Consider the following 17,472-nt stretch of genomic DNA (forward strand, 5'->3'; position numbering starts at 1 on the left):
GCTAAGATGAAAAGGCTCCTCTCAGTGACCAAGACTGAATCTGCTTGGGCCACAAAAGGAACCATAACTACTATGCATTGAAATATGTGAAATATGTCACAATTAGTTCATAATGATATCCACCTCCTCTCTCACAGAAAAGCTCCACCTTATAAAAGGGATAAAATCAAGTTTTTCAACCTCAAAAATATATCAAGTCCTATTTTAATTCAATGTGAGAAACCTTAACCTATACCAGTATATTAGCTTATTTTCCAAAAGAGCTTGATTTGTAAAGGAATTTCTGTATGATAGCTGTCAAGCCAACACTCTGTTATGTTATGAGGATGTCTATGTTGAATATGAATATTTTATGACACATTTTAATGTTATACCAGTGGAATATTAAATATGTTAATATCATTTGAATATTTCCTAATGGTGAGGTTGTTGTGTAAAATTTTAATGCAAGATATCAGTAGAACTCTAAAACTTATTATGCAATTACTGAATATTATTCTGAGCCAGACGTCTATGCTGGAAACTCAGCTTGCTGAGATTTCCAGGATGAGGGGAACTGGAAGTTAGTAAGACTGAGTTGGTAAGTAAAAAAAAAACAAAGTGAATCTATGTGGTTTTGAGGTGCCTTAAGCAGTTTACTATGAATTAAAACCATAAAGCCTAATTTTGTTTCCCTCCCCTCCAGAAAAACTAAAAACCATATTTCTCAGTAACGTATATAGAAAAAATATTTTCTGTTTTAAGATATTTATTACATGCTTATTGGTCCTGCTTATAAAAGTTTATATACTAACCAGTTCAGTTTGGTTTTTACAATCCTGTGAGGTAGTTACTAATGCAACCCTACTCTATAAATGAGGCAGTCTATGCTTAAGGCTTCTCATTGTTATATACATATGGGCTGTTGGAGTTTAGATTTTTTTTTTAATGATTTTTCTGGTTTCAAAGTCTCTTTTGTTTATATACTTCATCATTCTTAAATCTGTGTTCCTATTAAAATGATTTATTATTATGAAGCTTTTGTTCTGTCTTTGGTGGTCAAATAGTAAATAAAATGTACAGTGTCTCAAGTAGTGATAAATGCTGGTAGAAAAGTGAAGCAGTTCTGGGAAATAGTGACAAGTGTCACAATGAAGAAGCTTGCAGTTTTAGATCATAGAATTTTAGGTAGGTAGGTAGAAAAGTTACTTGATAAAGAAACTTGAATACTGCCTAGAATGAGGTGAGAAAGAAGATAGCCTGATTTCTATGGGAACAAGTTTGGAATGTAAATGCAGAGACCAGTATTAGTCTGCTTAGCTTGCCATAACAGAATACCACAGACTGAGTGGGCTTAAATTTATTGTCTTACAGTTCTGGATGCTGGAAGTCCAAGATTAAGGTGCCATCAGGATTGGTGTCTGGTGGAGGCCTCTCTTCCAGGCTTGCAGACAGCCACTTTCTTGCTGTGTCTTTACATGCCCTTCCTTTTGTGCTTGCACAGAGAGGGAGAGAGATTTCTGGCATCTCTTTTTCCTGTGACACCAGTCCTATCAGATTAAGGCTTCACCTTTAAGACCATGTAACCTTTATTATCTCTCTATAGGCCCTATTTCCACATACAGCCATGTTGGGGATTAGGTCTTCAGTATGTGGATTTTAAAGGGACAGAATTTAGTTCATAGCAGACTCTGATGCAGAATTTTAGGTATATACTTATGTAGAATATATTCCATATTTTGTAGAGAATTAAAGCAGTTATAAGAACAGCTCTTTAACTATTATCATCTTCGCATACTCTCTCCCTGTTTGCTTTGTTATTACGGTGACATTGAGCACAACCCTCATTTACTTTAATAAAACAGGAACTATGTAGTACAGGTCTATCTGTTGTGGCATTGAAGCTTTAAAATAAGTTTTTGATAGAGCAGATATAGAAGTTTTAATGTTCCCGAAACACAAAAAAATGACTGTAGATTGAACACTAGGCTTACTGTTTAATATGTGCTTCTGTGTAGCTCTTGATAAACAATATAAGCAGTTTTTTTATTTAGAAAAATAAGAATTTTTCTAAAGCTTTTATACGTCAGGTACTATGCTAATAAATCTTTGGCACATTAAATCATTTGTTCCTAAGACTTTGTTGTCCCCTATATCACAGAGGAGAAACTGAGGCAAATGACTAGTAAGTGGCAAGACCCTAACTTTCAAGTGTGTATAAACTGACTTGAAAACTAGGGTCTTGGGCCTTCTAATCTGGCCTGTTACATTTTCTGTTAATAAAATATCACTTCTGAAAAACATTTGAGATTGGATAGCAGAATTAAAAAGATGAATGGTGTGATGCTGGTGGTGCTTCCTCTCTGGGACTTGTTATATGACTCAGAAATAATAACTAAGCATTTATGTTTATGATGTATGATAGGGGAAAACAGAATTGCTCCTACAAATTTTTACATTCTTCAACACATGACTTTCTTTACCAGATAGTATTTTGGACACTGGGAATATAGCAGTAAACAAGGCAATATTCTTGTTCTTTATACTTTATTTTAGTGGGAGAAACAAATGAGTAAGTGTACATCCACAGCAAAAGACAACAGAAATTTAAATTAGTTAATGTGAATAAGCAAGTACCTGTGTGCTTACTTTAGATTGGGTAGTTAATCAAAAAGTGGTATTTAAACCACTTATTTGATGGCAAAAGTGCAAAAGTGTTAGGAGAATTACAGTCAGAGAGAAACAAGCTGGTGTTGGTGAAACAGAAAGAGGAAAAAATGAAGTAGTATGAGACAGTAGCCTGGGTCCAAATTACATACATGTATGAACCAGAGTAAGGAGTTAGGATTTTGCAAGTGCAGTATGCTGGCCCTGCAGAATTTGATATAGAGATGAGTTTGAAAAGATTCAGTAATAAGTACATGGTATAAGAGCAAATTACCTTCATGTAATATCTTACCCATGTTCATTTACTCAGCAAGATTTATTGCATATTAGGCATTGGTCCAATAATTTTGGATCAGCTGGTAAAAAATTCTCCTGCAATGCAGGAGACCTGGGTTTGGTCCCTGGGTTGGGACGATTCCCTGGAGAAGGGAAAGGCTACCCACTCCAATATTTTGGCCTAGAGAATTCCATGAACTGTATAGTCCGTGGGGTCACAAAGAATCAGACACTAGTGAGTGACTTTCACTTCCAGGCACTGGTTCAAGTTCTCCCAAAGACTAGTAATGATATTAGTGATTTCTTGTGTGAGATAAAAATTGTTTGATCACATGCAGTCTTACAGACTTTTTAAATGCATGCTATTTTATGAATAATTTGTATGCAAATTGTCTTCATACCTAAGACTTTCTGGAACTCTGAAATAGACCTAATGATAAACATACAAGTTTTGTTGTAACTTGTCTATGTTTCTCTGTGGGTGATTGTGATGAATTGTAGAATAAATTTTACATTTGTATGTTATATAAAAAATGCCAGTTCTAATTGCTCTACAAATTTAACTTTTCATCAGATAGAATGGATTGTATCTTCATTTTTATTAATCTCAGATCAGTAGGAGATCCAAAGCAGATTTGGTATATTTCCAACTTTTGTCATGTACTTACATTTTTAACTGACAAGAATGAAATACCTGAAGTACTTAACACTTTCTTTATAGTCATTTTGTCCAGTGATGATGATGATGATGATGATGACAATGACAGGACTAACAGAAGAGAAAGCATCTCTCCTCAACCTGCTGATTCAGCATGTTCTTCCCCAGCACCATCCACGGGAAAAGTAGAAGCAGCACTAAATGAAAACACTTGTAGAATAGAGCATGAACTAAGAAGCATTCCAGCAGATTCAGAATTAAATACAGTTATATTGCCAAGAAAAGCAAGAATGAAAGACCAGGTACTTTTCACATTTATTAACATTTATTCAGATTTCTGCTTTGATATGTAAATATTTGGGGGGCAAGGATAATTTGGTGGTATCAATAGGAAAAATTCATTAAGTAGAACTTAAAATAACACTGGGAAGATTATTGAAAGAACATTAAAGCATACACAAAAATATATTTTAATTAAAGGCTTAAAGTGTAAAAATTCAACAAAAAGAAACAACATCAACCTTTAGTAAGCAAAATATAAGTGTAAAACATATATTTATATAATCTAGTAGACAGTAAGGTCATTTTAACTTGGGTATATTTCATTAATAGCATAATATGGTTTTAGTATAATTTATGTTTTACAGTAAAATTTTTAAAATATTTAGATGACAAAAGAAATTCTGTCAATCAACAGTAGGTCTAGAAATGAATATTTGTAATGCAGGTAAACTACGCTGATGTCTATAATAAACCAAGAACTTTTAAAAGAAGGAAAAAGAAAATTTAAAAAAAGATAGGAATAGACCAAAAGAAGAGAAATTCAGATAATAAACCTTTATAGGAAAAGTACATATCAAAGAAAATGAAATATAACCATATACTTAACAAACTTTCACAATTGATGCAAAATCACTTAACACATATATTGGCAAAAATCCAAGGTAAAGGGTACTTTCCTTATATGTTGATGAAAAAAAGGTAAGTTGTGGCCTTTTGGAAAAAGAGTAAAAGTATCTACTAAAATATTTAAAATGTATACTGAATGACCAAGTAATTCATTCCCTAGACTCAAAGGACTCTTTAACCTCCAGTGCTTTGATTATATATATAAATATAATTATTAGCAAACAATCATTTTAATGATTGATACAGAAATTACATTGGGACTTCCCTGGTGGCTCAGAGGTTAAAGCGTCTGCCTGCAATGTGGGAGACCTGGGTTCGATCCCTGGGTTGGGAATATCCCCTGGAGAAGGAAATGGCAACCCACTCCAGTATTCTTGCCTGGAGAATCCCATGGAGAGAGGAGCCTGGTAGGGTACAGTCCACAGGGTCGCAAAGAGTAGGACACGACAGAGACTTCACTTTCACTTTCACTTTCATAGAAATTACTGAAGAAACTCTAGTGTATATGTACCATGGACTATTACTCAGCCACTGTCAATGAAAATTGGAGCTGTATCAATGGCTTAGGATTTTCTACATGGCACTGTTTAGTGAGAATACCAAGATGCAGAAATTACGTGCATATTTTCTTATTTTTGTAAAAAGAACCTAAAAAATAAATTTGTACGTTAAAAAGTTGTATGTATATATGTCAGGAATTTGGAAAGTTGTAGATTAAAATATGAAAACATACATATTTGATTGTTAAGATGGGATCAGTAAGAAATGAAAAAACCAAAAGTAACTATAATAATAGAAAAAATATAGGTTGATAGTTTTAGTGTAATCTTAGGAAATGCCTTTCCAAACATTTCAGCACAAGCAAAGTAATAAATGAAGAGATGAATATATTTGTTTCAATGGAAAGTACAATACAGTGAACCAAAACACCATCCACAGAATTTAATAGGTAATGCAAATGGGAAAAAATAGTGAAATATGTGACAGTATAAGTTGGTCCTTTACATAGTTTTGATTTCTTAAAAATCAAAAAATAGAAGCAACTATAGAAAAATGAGTAAAGGGTATAAATAAGAGGGTTTTTTTTTTGTTTTTTTTTTTAAGTAAGGTACAAAAAAAGAAATTAAAATATATTTTTAAGTGTTAGATTGCTGGAAATTACCTAACTTAACTATTGAGCTAAGTAAAATCTCATTTGAAGAAATAATTCTAAAGCTAAAGTTTTAAACCTCTCTAATAGATATCTGTTAATAACCTGGGAAAATATTCGTTTTAATCAAGATCTTTTTTTTTTTAATGATAAGGATTTTGACATCTTTACTTTTAATTACATTTAATTTAAATATATACTTGTAAAGACACTTTTATATTATGATTAATTTGCATTTGGGAATGACTGTGAAATCTTAATTTAACAGATCAAGTCATTTAATAGTTTTTAATATATAAAGAACCATCATTTTATAATGTAAATAGCCATTTCCCTAAATTATCAGTTTTCTAAAGAGCTGCTAATTTAATCCAAATACAGCAACTACTACCACTCTTACTAGATAACTTTTATCCAGCATTTTACCATGCATGAAGCACCATGCTAAGCTACTTACATGCATTAGCTCATTTGAGTAAATACTGTTAACATTTTAGTTTAGGAAACCAAAATTTTTAGTTTAGAAGTTATTATATAAGTTTTACAAGATCAAATCATTGAAAGGTAGTAAAACTGTGTTTTGAACCCAATTCAAACTGATTTGAACTGTCTGATTTGAGCTGTCTGATTCCTAAAGTACCATTTCTCACTGCTGGGCTGTTACTGGAGCTTCACATAATAACTAGGTAAAGTAGCAAGATGGAACAGGAAGAGTTTACTGTTACTGTTATAAAATCAATAAATACTCATGTAGCACTGTTGAAGTAAAATCAATTTTATGTTTTGATAATTACATTTCTTCTGTTGGGTCTTCTTTGCTATGTCTACTTAGTTTACAGTCTTGTTTTAGTAACTTACTAAGTGAAAAATTTTTTCCTTTTTCAGTTTGGTAATTCTATTATCACCACACCTCTAAAACGTCGCAAAGTGATCTCTCAAGAAACTTTAGTTGCTCCTGTATCTTTAAGCTGCCAAAGTTCCTCTGATACCGTAGTTTTAAACTGTCGAAGTATACGAGTAGGAACACTATTCCGACTATTAATAGAACCTGTAATTGTAAGTACACACTATGCTCTTTACTACCAATTATAAGATTCAGAATTTCTTGGCTAAGACTAATATATGTTAAAATTTATAAGTTAAAATATTTAAATAGAACATTGCAATTATTTCAAGATTTCAACTTGCTTTAGGAATATAGACAATTAAAAATAGCTACTCACCATAAAAATTAGTGGGTAAAAACTTGGTCATATGTATTCCGATAAAAAAATTTTTTTAATTATAACATAATATTCAAAGTAGTGCATAATCATTATAGGAAAATGTTTATTCTCACTGAGTTGGAATTCACTCCTGTGTGTTACCGTTTTATTCTCATGCCAGCCCAATGCATGAAAACAGTATTTTGAGGAACTTTATGAGAGAAAGAAGAATTGAAAAGCTTTGGGGTCTGCAGAAAAATGTCTTATGACATAGTAACTCCTAGAAATAGATTATTGGACTTTGGTGGCTGCCCAAGAGGCATTGTGCTTTTGAACTAGTTCAGTGTCCAGAGAAGCCAAAGAACTTTCTTTAGTCCCTTTATCTTACCTCTCATACCTGTCTCATTCTTATTCTGCTACCACCAGTCCAATTCAAATGTATATTTTCTATTTAAGATTATAACATAATCTCTTTAATCTGCCTTCTAAGTCATATTTTTTTTTTCTTTTTGATGTATCCTATGCATTGTTAATCTTCCAATACTACTGTACTTATTTTATAAGGCTTCTTAACTCGGGTGTCCTTAATTCTGTGTTTCCAACTATTTTTTTAATGAATAGGGGCTGGCATCATTCTCAGTATTGTAAAGGTCAGATGGACAAATGCAGTACATGGATCGCTTTTTCTGCCTTCTATAGGCTAAGTCCCAAAGCATGTCATTTAGGGTCTCTGTAGCAAAATCTTCCCCCAAAATCTATGATTGTTACTAATTTATCTTATTTTTTAGTTTTGTTTAGATTTTATCAAGATACAGCTAGAAGGTAAGCTGTTGTATGTCCTACTGCTCACTAAAGCTTTGTTTACAGTAAAACACTTTACTGGAATAAAAAATGTTATTTTTAGAATTCACTAAGATAATTAGTTATTACATGCATCATAACAAAGGGCCTTATACCTTAAGAGTGGAAATTTCATACTATAACATCACAGAAGCTATGTTTAAGTTTTTAAGTATTCTTCATTAAAATTCTCTTTGCATCTGGGAAAAAATGTATTTAGATACTTCTTTAAGATCAAAGATTTTTCTTCATTTTCCCACTAAAGTTACCATGTACAAAATGTAATAAATATTTGGGGGCTTCCCTGATGGCTCAGATAGTAAAGAATCTGCCTGCAGTGCAGGAGACCCAGGTTCTATCCCTGAGTCAAGAAGATGTCTTGGAGAAGGGAATGGCTACCCACTCCACTATTCTTGCCTGGAAAATCCTTGGACAGGTTAGTGTGGCAGGCTACAGTCCATGGTGTTTTGGAGTCGGACACAACTGAGCAACTAACACTCTTACTTTCAGTTTTTCATAATAAATATGTACTTTAAAATTGTAATTCCCTACAGTTTCCTCCATTCATGATTTTGCCCTCTTAAGAATTGATTCCTTTTCCACTTCCATTTGTTTTTTCTCCAGAACCAGAAAATGATCCTGTAGGGATTACTTTAAATACCTCTGATCTAACAAAATGTGAATGGTGTAGTGTCCGAAAATTACCAGTAGTGTTTCTTCAGACTAAACCGGCAGTTTATCAGAAGCTGAGCATGCAACTGCAGATGAACATGGAGGATAAAGTTTGGAATGACTGTAAAGGAGTAAATAAGTTAACAAGTAAGTTATGTAGAGCAAAGGTACAATACACTGGTTAGCAGACTGAGTTGATATTGATAGATACCTTAGATATATTCGTCTTACCTACAATCTTGATAATGACATTATAAGATATTACTTCCCTCATTTTATAGAAGAGGAAAAGTCCATAGAAAATGGAAGTTCTGAAGTTAAAGCCCAGGTTTAGCCATTTGGAAAGTTTTCAAAATGGGTTGAAACCCCAAAACATACATAGTCTTTATTTAACACTGTATAATCTGAGTAAAATGAGGTGTTTTGTTTTGTTTTAATGTACTGATAGACGTTGTAACTGTAAATCAGCCATCAAGTTGGAATCTTTAAAACTTAGCCCGAATAGAAAGTTTGAAAGTTCAGTAACAGGCCTTCATTTTCTACAATAAATCAATGTGGTTCTCCAGTTTGCTTGTTTCCCTTCCCCCTAACATTTGTGGCATAGTGTGACTAGTTGTAAAATATTTCTCCTCACTAATTGCTCCTTCAGCTTAATGATAAGTAAGTGATAGATAACTATGAAAGCTGCAAGAGTTGGCACATTAGTGAATATTGGTTTTTACAGTTAAATCTGGAGTTCCTGCCAATTGACAGCAGTATTGATGGATTATATGTTTAAAACTCAATATACTTGGATCCTATTAGGTGAAATAAATTAGTTACATCTATGAATAGATTCATTCTAGAGCTGCTGCTAGGGTAATGTGTTCTGGTTCCTTTCTCTTAATTGACTGAAGTGACATTGTTAGGTGACAGTATTATTGGTCCTTATTTTAGTATTTATTATATATCCACTGTATGCCAAACACTGTTTTGAACATTTATACCAGGATTTCTGGTGATATTCTTGGAAATAGCTAGTTACTTTTTATTTTAGTATCTATTTACTTATTTTTTTCTTTTAGACTTATAATTATATTGGTTTCTTTTCAGATTTGGAAGAACAATACATAATTCTAATTTTTCAAAATGGCCTTGATCCTCAGGCAAATATGCTATTTGAAAATATTATTACTGACATTGGTGTAAAGAATAATGTGTCAAATTTTTTTGTGAAAATTCCCTTTGATGAAGCCAATAGCAGACTTGTTGCCTGCACAAGAACCTATGAAGAGAGCATCAAAGGAAGTTGTGTGCAAAAAGAAAACAAAATTAAAAATGTAATTATTTTTTAAATGGTAACTTTAAAGGGAAATGTGTTTCATTATCATATTGCTTATTTGGAGTTAGCTCTTTTTATTTCCATTTCAGAATTATTAGCTTTTATGTGTAATTTGTAAACTACATGGTGTCAAAACATTTAACGGTGGTGGGTGATTTGTGACACAAATAGTATTTGGTACAAGTCTCGGAAGTATTTTAGTTTCTTTCCACATTCCATTCTTGTCTTTACTTTTTGTCTCCTTTTCTTTTTCTCTTGTCCCTTTTTCTTCCCCTCACCGCCCCGCCCGCTCCCCGCCCTCAGCATACATATATATGCAGTGCTACATTCAAAGTGACTGGTATTCTAGTTCTTACATTTTGCTAGTGATTCCTATTGGTGACATTGGCTTCAATACAAATAAAGGCATTTTGGTCCCTGATGTATTATACTTTTATGTGTAACATGTGCATATATGGTTGAAAACTTGGAAAGGAAGCACATAAACCTTTTGATTCTGACTCTCACCAGTTCTAGAATAACTGATTCTAGAATAATTGATCATGTAGTAGGTAATTCTGAAGCCACCTGAATCAAAGGCCACAATACTATTATAACATACAATATAAGTTATTCAATAAAAATATAACTTAAATACTCGAAATTTGTCTCCTACCACAGCAACTGGAGTTTGCTGACAATTTATTAGAAATACTTAAATGTTGCAGCCTGCCTACAAATTTGGAAATAGGGCTATCCAAGGCATAATATTGGTGAAGTTGAGCAAGACTTCACCAGAAAAGAACTATCCACACAGTTAGTGGGTTGAAGAAAAGAACAGGAGGAGGAAGGGGAACCATTCCCCTTCTTTTGCAGAATTGGCTACAGGAAATAATTCCAGAGGAAGAAAAGAGCAGTTGGAGCCATAAGGCAGCTGTGATGGACTCAGATTTCAATGGAAGGCTCTTTCTTTAAGGACTCCTTGATTCTGGAGAACTGAAGCTCAATGGACTGTGTTCCCTGAGCCTCTGCTCCCATATTCCATGGATTTCCTAGGCACTGAACTTAGGTAGGCCTCCACTTGTAGAAGAAAAAATCCACTATCTGTTCTTTGGATTTTACTAACATAATCTAATTTAATATGGATGGTAGAGATCTTAGACAAGATACCAGAAAACCAGTTACAAAAATTGGAAGTATCATTGTTCTAGAAGCTACAGATAGAAAGAAAGTGGACTCTAGTTTTGCCTGTTTCTTATTTTTAATCCTTTTTAATTGAAAAGCATTCTTGCCTTTATCTTTCTGTTGAAATTTTTTCAAATTGATTTTGTAAACTGGTAATTTAATTTTCCTTACCAGGTGGCCCTTGAATCTAAAATACAACTTAAAAACAAACAAGAATTCCAGTTTTTTGATGATGAGGAAGAAACTGGAGAGAGCCATACCATCTTCATGGGTCCTGTAGAAAAGTGAGAGAATTCCTTTACATTTGCAACACTTAAATTTCTTCTGTTTTATTACATTTCAGTGTTATACAGACCTATTTTTGTTTTGTTTGCTTATATTTTAAAATTTTGTTACAGATTGATAGTATATCCACCACCTCCAGCTAAGGGAGGCATCTCCGTTACTAATGAGGACCTGCATTGTCTAAGTGAAGGAGAATTTTTAAATGATGTTATTATAGACTTTTATTTGAAGTAAGTTAATTTTCTCCTAGCCTTTCAGCAAATTTTTAACACATCATAATGTATATGTTTGTTTTCTAGAGTCAGAGTTGTATTTTGAATTCCATCAATGCCACTTACTGTGTGACATTTCGAAAGTAATGTCTCTGTATGTATTTCTTCATTTTAAAAATGAGAATAATGGGAATGCAAGGGATTTCTGTGTATTAATTTTATATCCTGTGACTTTACTGTATTCATTGATTAGCTTTAGTAATTTCTGATGGCATCTTTAGGCTTTTCTATGTAAAGGATCATGTCATCTGCAGTGAGGGTGTTACTTCTCCTTTTCCAATCTGGATTCCTTTTATTTCTATTTCTTACCTAATTGCTGTGGCTAGGACTTCCAAAACTATGTTGAATGGTAGTGCTGGAGATGGTATGGAGAAAGGGAACCCTCTTACACTGTTTGTGGGATTGCAAACTGGAACAGCCACTATAGAGAAGAAGGTGGAGATTCCTTAAAAAACTGGGTATAGAACCGCCATATGGCCCAGTGGTCCCAGTGCTGGGCATATACCCTGAAGAAACCTGAATTGAAAGAGACACTGTGCTTTCATTGTCAGACCCAGTGTTCATTGCAGCACTATTTACATTAGCTAGAACACAGAAGCAACCTAGATGTCCATCAGCAGATGAATGGATAAAGAAGTTGTACATATACACCATGGAATATTACTCAGCTATAAGAACGAATGCATTTGAGTCAGTTCTAAAGAAGTGGATGAACCTAGAGCCTATTATACAGAGTTAAGTAAGTCAGAAGGAGGAAAACAAATACTGTATATTTAATGCATATATATGCAGTCTGATGAATCTATCTGCAGGGCAGAAAGATGAATATTGTATATTAATGCATATATATGGAACTTAGAAAGATGGTACCAATGGATGATTCTACACGCAGGGCGGCAAAGGAGACACAGATGTAAAGAACAGACGTTTGGACTCAGTGGAAAAAGGAGAGGGTGGGATGATTTGAGAGAATAGCATTAAAATATATACATTACCCTGTGTAAAAATGTCCAGCATGTTTGATGTCCATGCATGAAGCAGGGCACCCAAAGCTGGTGCTCTGTGACAACCTAGAGGGATAGGGTGGGGAGGACTGTGCGAGGGAGGTTCAGGATGTGGGGGAAACATGTATACCTATGGCAAATTCATGTTGATGTGTGGCAAAAACCATCACAATATTGTAATTATCCTCAAAATGAATTTTTTAAATGGGAATAATATCTAAAAGAATCATGAGAATGTACTTGAGATGCACATTTCAGGTGCTATAAAAAATAGCACGTGCAAAGTGATCATAGATAGTAGCTTATTACATTGTTACTGTTAGAGTGTTTGGGGCTTCCTTGATGGCTCAGATGGTAAAGAATCTGCCTGAGTGTGGGAGACCCGGGTACTATCCCTGAGTCAGCAAGATCCCCTGAAGAAGGAAGTGGCAACCCACTCCAGTATTCTTGCCTGGAAGAGTCCATGGACCAAGGAGCCTGGTGGGCTGTAGTCTCAAAGAGTCAGAGATGACTGAATGATTGAGCACACATACACACTGTGTTAGAAGTTTATGATTTTATAGGGAATACAATATGGGATTAAAGCATTGACAGAAGCATTAACGTGGTACAAATATAGCAGAAAAAGAAAGCATCACTCTCTTTGGGGGTTGAGAAATGAAGAATCAAGAAGCTTTCCTTGAAGGGCCTACATCATGATCTGGAATACACATACATAACATGTATGTGTAGTGTGTTTATGTATGTATAAACTGTGTGTGTTTACTGCTTTGTGGTGTAAGATGAATGTGGGTATGAAACAAAACCATCGGTGTGTCTAGTGCTCTCCAATGTATTTTGTTTATTCAAATGTATAATATATATATTTTTAAACTGGTTGTTAAAAGCCCCTGGATTGATTTTTATAGCCTATGATTGCAGCCCACACTTGGGGAAAAGACAGCATTATTATTCACAATGAAAGATTTTGATCAGAAAAGTGACGTGTAATTGTTTCCTTAAGGTCATTTTGACAAGCAGGTTTATTGTGAATGTCTAGATGAGAGATGATTTAAGCAAATTCAATTAAGGTGATATAAGAAGCCTAGTTAAGGCATTTCAGTTGCAGTGAAGAAGAAATAATGAAATGTTTTAAGAGGTAGAGTTGTTTAGCAGAAGTCCTGGACTGATCAACTGCATATTAAGAAGATAAATAAATAGGTGTCAAATAACTCCTAGTTTTCTTACTAGTAAGATGTCCAAATGATGTTGCCACTCACCGAACTGTGATATGACAAAAGGGACCGTGTCAGTAAACAATTGTATATATGATTATAGAGGTCAGTTGAGTTCTGACCTAGAGACACATAGAGATAGAAGGCTTTACAGATAGTAGTTTAATTGGGAGAATGGATGAAATTGCACAGTGAGGGATACAGAATGAGAAAAAGGGCTATAAGGACAAACCCTGCAGAGTAGATTTTAAGAGAGAGCGAGTAAGGAGACAATAGATTCTGAAGGTATTTGAGAGGTAAGAATTTTAAAATAAAGATTTGCTGGCAAGAGAAACTGTCCTAGATTTTAAAGGCCTAACTTTGCATATGTAGATTCTTTTGAAACCTCACACATATTCAAGGACAAGTTCAAAGTTCTTGATAACTAAATTAAAGGATATTATTTCATAAAAATACCCAACAAATCATATGGAAAGATCTTCAGTGTTATTAATCATCAGAGAAATGAACGTCAAAACCACAGTGAGATCTCACCTCACACCCATTAAGTAGGATGGCTGCTTTATTAAAAAAAAAAAAAAAAAATCCCCCAAAATAACAAGTATACAAGAGAATGTGAACAAGTTCTAGCCCTGGTACACAGCTGGTTGGAGTATAAGATGGAACAGCCTCTGCAGAAGACAGTGTTGTGGTTCCTCAAGAAATTAAAAATAGAACTGCCATTTGATCCAGCAGCCCTACTTCTGGATATACAAAAGAATTGAAGGTAGAGCTATTTTAGAGATGTTTGCATACCCATGTTCATAGTAGCACTATTCATAATAGCTAAAATGTGGAAGTAACACATATGTTCATTGATGGATGAGGTTATAAACAAAATGTGATATATATAATGGAGTATTATTCACCCTTAAAAGGAAGGAAACCCTTCGCATGCTTCAGCATGGATGAACCTGAACGCATTATACAGTGTGAAATGAGACCGTCACATAAAGACAAACACTGTATGAATCCACTTACATGAGGAACTGAAGTAGTCAAATTCATAGAAAAGCAAAGAACTGATGACCCAGGGCTGCAGAGCAAGGGAAAAGGGAGTTACTGTTTAATGGATATAGAGTTTTCGTTTTGCAAAATAAAGTTTTGGAGATCTGTTTCACACAGTATGAATATACTTAACATTATTGAATTGTACACTTAAAAATGGTTAAGATTGTAAACTGTTGTGCATTTTTTCCATAATTTTTCAAGAGCCGTTATGTCTTTATACTACCTTAAGAAACCAAGCAGCTGCAAAATCTTAAGCAATTGTGTAGGACAGTGCTGCCATTATTGGATAAAGTGTTGTATGAATGTCAGCTAGGTCAAGTTTGACAGCACCATTCATGTCATCTTTGTCCTTAGTGATTTTATACCTGCTTGTTCTCTCAGCTCCTGAGAAAGTCATTGATCTCCAGCCATAATTACTGACTTGTCTCTTTCTCCTTAATGTATTGCGAAGCTCTTCTGTTAGGTACATGCATGTTAATGTCTTCTTGGAGAATCAAGCCCCTTGTCATTATATAATATTCCTTTTTATTCTTGATAATCTCCTTGTTTTTAATCCTACTTTGTTCAAAATTAATATAGCAACTCCAGCTTTTTTTTGGTTCATGTTTGCATGATGTATGTTTCTTCATCCTTTTACTTTTAACCTATTTAAGTCTTTATGTTTAAAAAAATTCTTTCTGAAAGCATATAGATGTATCTACAAAATAAGTTCCTATATTTTGTTTACATTTTAGTTTATTGTATTTCATACTAATCTATACTTTTTAGAGTAGAGATTTTATAGTTATTTTTTTGAAATTATTTTCAGTAGGCCTCTTGACAGCATATAGTTAAACTTGAAAGCAAATTTTTTACAATGAACTTACATTATCTACAAGTTCTGCCTTTTCTCATGCAAATTACTATTCCAAATAATCTAACAAAATGCATGATTTTTAAAAAATCTGCGTTTATATTTGTCTCATGATTTTTAGAAGTGAGTTACAAAGAGGAAACTTTTTCAAATTTCACTATTGAAATAAGTAATTCAGTTGCCACCAGAGCTGCTCATTCTTTTCCATTTCTAACTCTACAAGTTAGAAGCAAACCTTTAAACAGTTTTCCATACTTATAAGAGGTAGAAGGGCATTGTATCTAGAGAATGTTAATAAAATACAGAGGGAAAGATATTTTAACTTCATCCTGTAATATAAATTTCATAATTATTAGATTGTCCACCTTATAACAGGTGCATGACTTTCAATATTTAAATGATTTACACATGGAAAGAAAAATTTCAAAGTGAAAGAAATTCCTGTTTTTTGTGTGTGTGTGTGATAAACTTGGATTTCCCTTTAATTCCAGAATAAGAAACAGCTATTCAAGTTAAAATTAATAATTCTCATACATGTACATGAAAAACCCAGAACTATATATAGTCACAGAAATGTTAATACTTAAGGATGTATATCAGATTAGAGAGACAGAACTAGTTACTTTAAAAGGCTTTGAAGTTTTGTTTTTTCACTTTTATGTCCTTAATTCCTATAGGATTTGTTTTTATGCATGGTATCAGATAGAGACTTAATTTCATGTTTTTCAGTGTGGACAAATAATTGCCCTGGTATTATTTGTGAAACAGTTCATTCTCTCCCTACCAATGTGAAATCCTGCCTCTGTCATATACTAAGATAACAGTGGCACAGATTTGTTTTCAGGACTCTGTAGTCTGCTCCATCGGCCGTGTACCTATCCCTGCATCAGTACCACACTGCCATGATTACTATTTCTTTATTCTTGTTATCTAAAAAGGCAATATTCTTCACAACTGTTTTGCATATGCTTGACCTTTTTAATTCTTTCAGATAAATTTTAGTATCAGCCTATCAAATACAGTTTTTAAAATTCTTTTGAGATTTTGATTGTGATTGCACTGAATCAGTTAATCTCAACTGGAGGCAGCTTTGGCCCCAGGGGTTGTTTGACAATGTCTGTGGACATTTTTGTTTCTCACAAAAGGAAAGGATACAATCTAATAGCATCTAGTGGGTAGAGGCCAGAGATAACGCTAAACACACTACACTGCACAGGACAATCCCAGCAACAAAGAATTATCTGGCTTAAAATGTCAGTGGTGCCAAGCTTGAGGAGCCCGCCACTAAATTTATGCAATTTGGACATGACTGATACTCATATTTTTGAGTATTTCAGTAAAAATATTTTCTGATCTTATAGCCAGCCATCTTGATAAAACTTATTTCTAATACGTCTGTAGATCTTTCTTAAGTTTTCTGTATGAAAATCCTTTCATCTTTAAATTAATTTCGTACATTTACAAAAATAAAGCATGGGTCTGTTTATATATGAAGTATAGTCTGTTTTCTTAAGTCAGCAAATCCCATTGTTCATTCAGTTCAGTTTACAAAAGAGCCATTGTCATTTTTTTTGGTAAAGCATCATGGTTCACCCATTATGGTTACAGTCTGTAAGTTCAAGTCTAATTCACTACATGCTCTGTTTTGAATATAAGATGTAGAATTCAGCAGTTGATTTAAACTGTGTCATGAGCTGATTCACTGTCTTATATCCTTTGTGGGGGCACACTGAGTTGCCCTAAAGCAAGAAATCTGTAAGTTATGTCCTTTTTGAGCTTTAGAATTATTGAATATTATGATTAAAGTGACAGGCCTCAAAGGTGTGCCCTGTGGGTACTTCCTGTTTCTGTGCAAGATTTCACAAGGTTTTCATATGAGCCTCATTTTAATAAGATGAATGTGGCCTTAAGCTTGACTTTGCATAGCTCCTTTGAGGGAGTTTAAGACGTAAA

At 33.8% G+C, this 17,472-nt stretch overlaps 1 protein-coding gene across 12 annotated transcripts in view; it reads left to right on the top strand.

The window, feature by feature from the left end:
* SENP6 (SUMO specific peptidase 6) overlaps window positions 1-17,472 on the top strand; it is a 143,644-nt gene that overhangs the window by 92,893 nt on the left and 33,279 nt on the right. For 11 of the 12 annotated variants that reach the window (XM_005210668.5, XM_005210671.5, XM_005210669.5 and 8 more), the window contains 7 exons: window positions 3,644-3,882; window positions 6,525-6,695; window positions 7,633-7,666; window positions 8,309-8,503; window positions 9,449-9,675; window positions 11,016-11,125; window positions 11,240-11,356. In XM_005210668.5, the coding sequence (XP_005210725.1) occupies window positions 3,644-3,882; window positions 6,525-6,695; window positions 7,633-7,666; window positions 8,309-8,503; window positions 9,449-9,675; window positions 11,016-11,125; window positions 11,240-11,356 (1,093 nt within the window). Of the gene's footprint in view, window positions 1-3,643; window positions 3,883-6,524; window positions 6,696-7,632; window positions 7,667-8,308; window positions 8,504-9,448; window positions 9,676-11,015; window positions 11,126-11,239; window positions 11,361-17,472 lie in introns of those variants that run through there. The other variant, XM_059889769.1, reaches the window with a different exon arrangement.

Source organism: Bos taurus, chromosome 9 (assembly GCF_002263795.3).
Source record: "Bos taurus isolate L1 Dominette 01449 registration number 42190680 breed Hereford chromosome 9, ARS-UCD2.0, whole genome shotgun sequence".
Lineage (NCBI taxonomy): Eukaryota > Metazoa > Chordata > Mammalia > Artiodactyla > Bovidae > Bos > Bos taurus.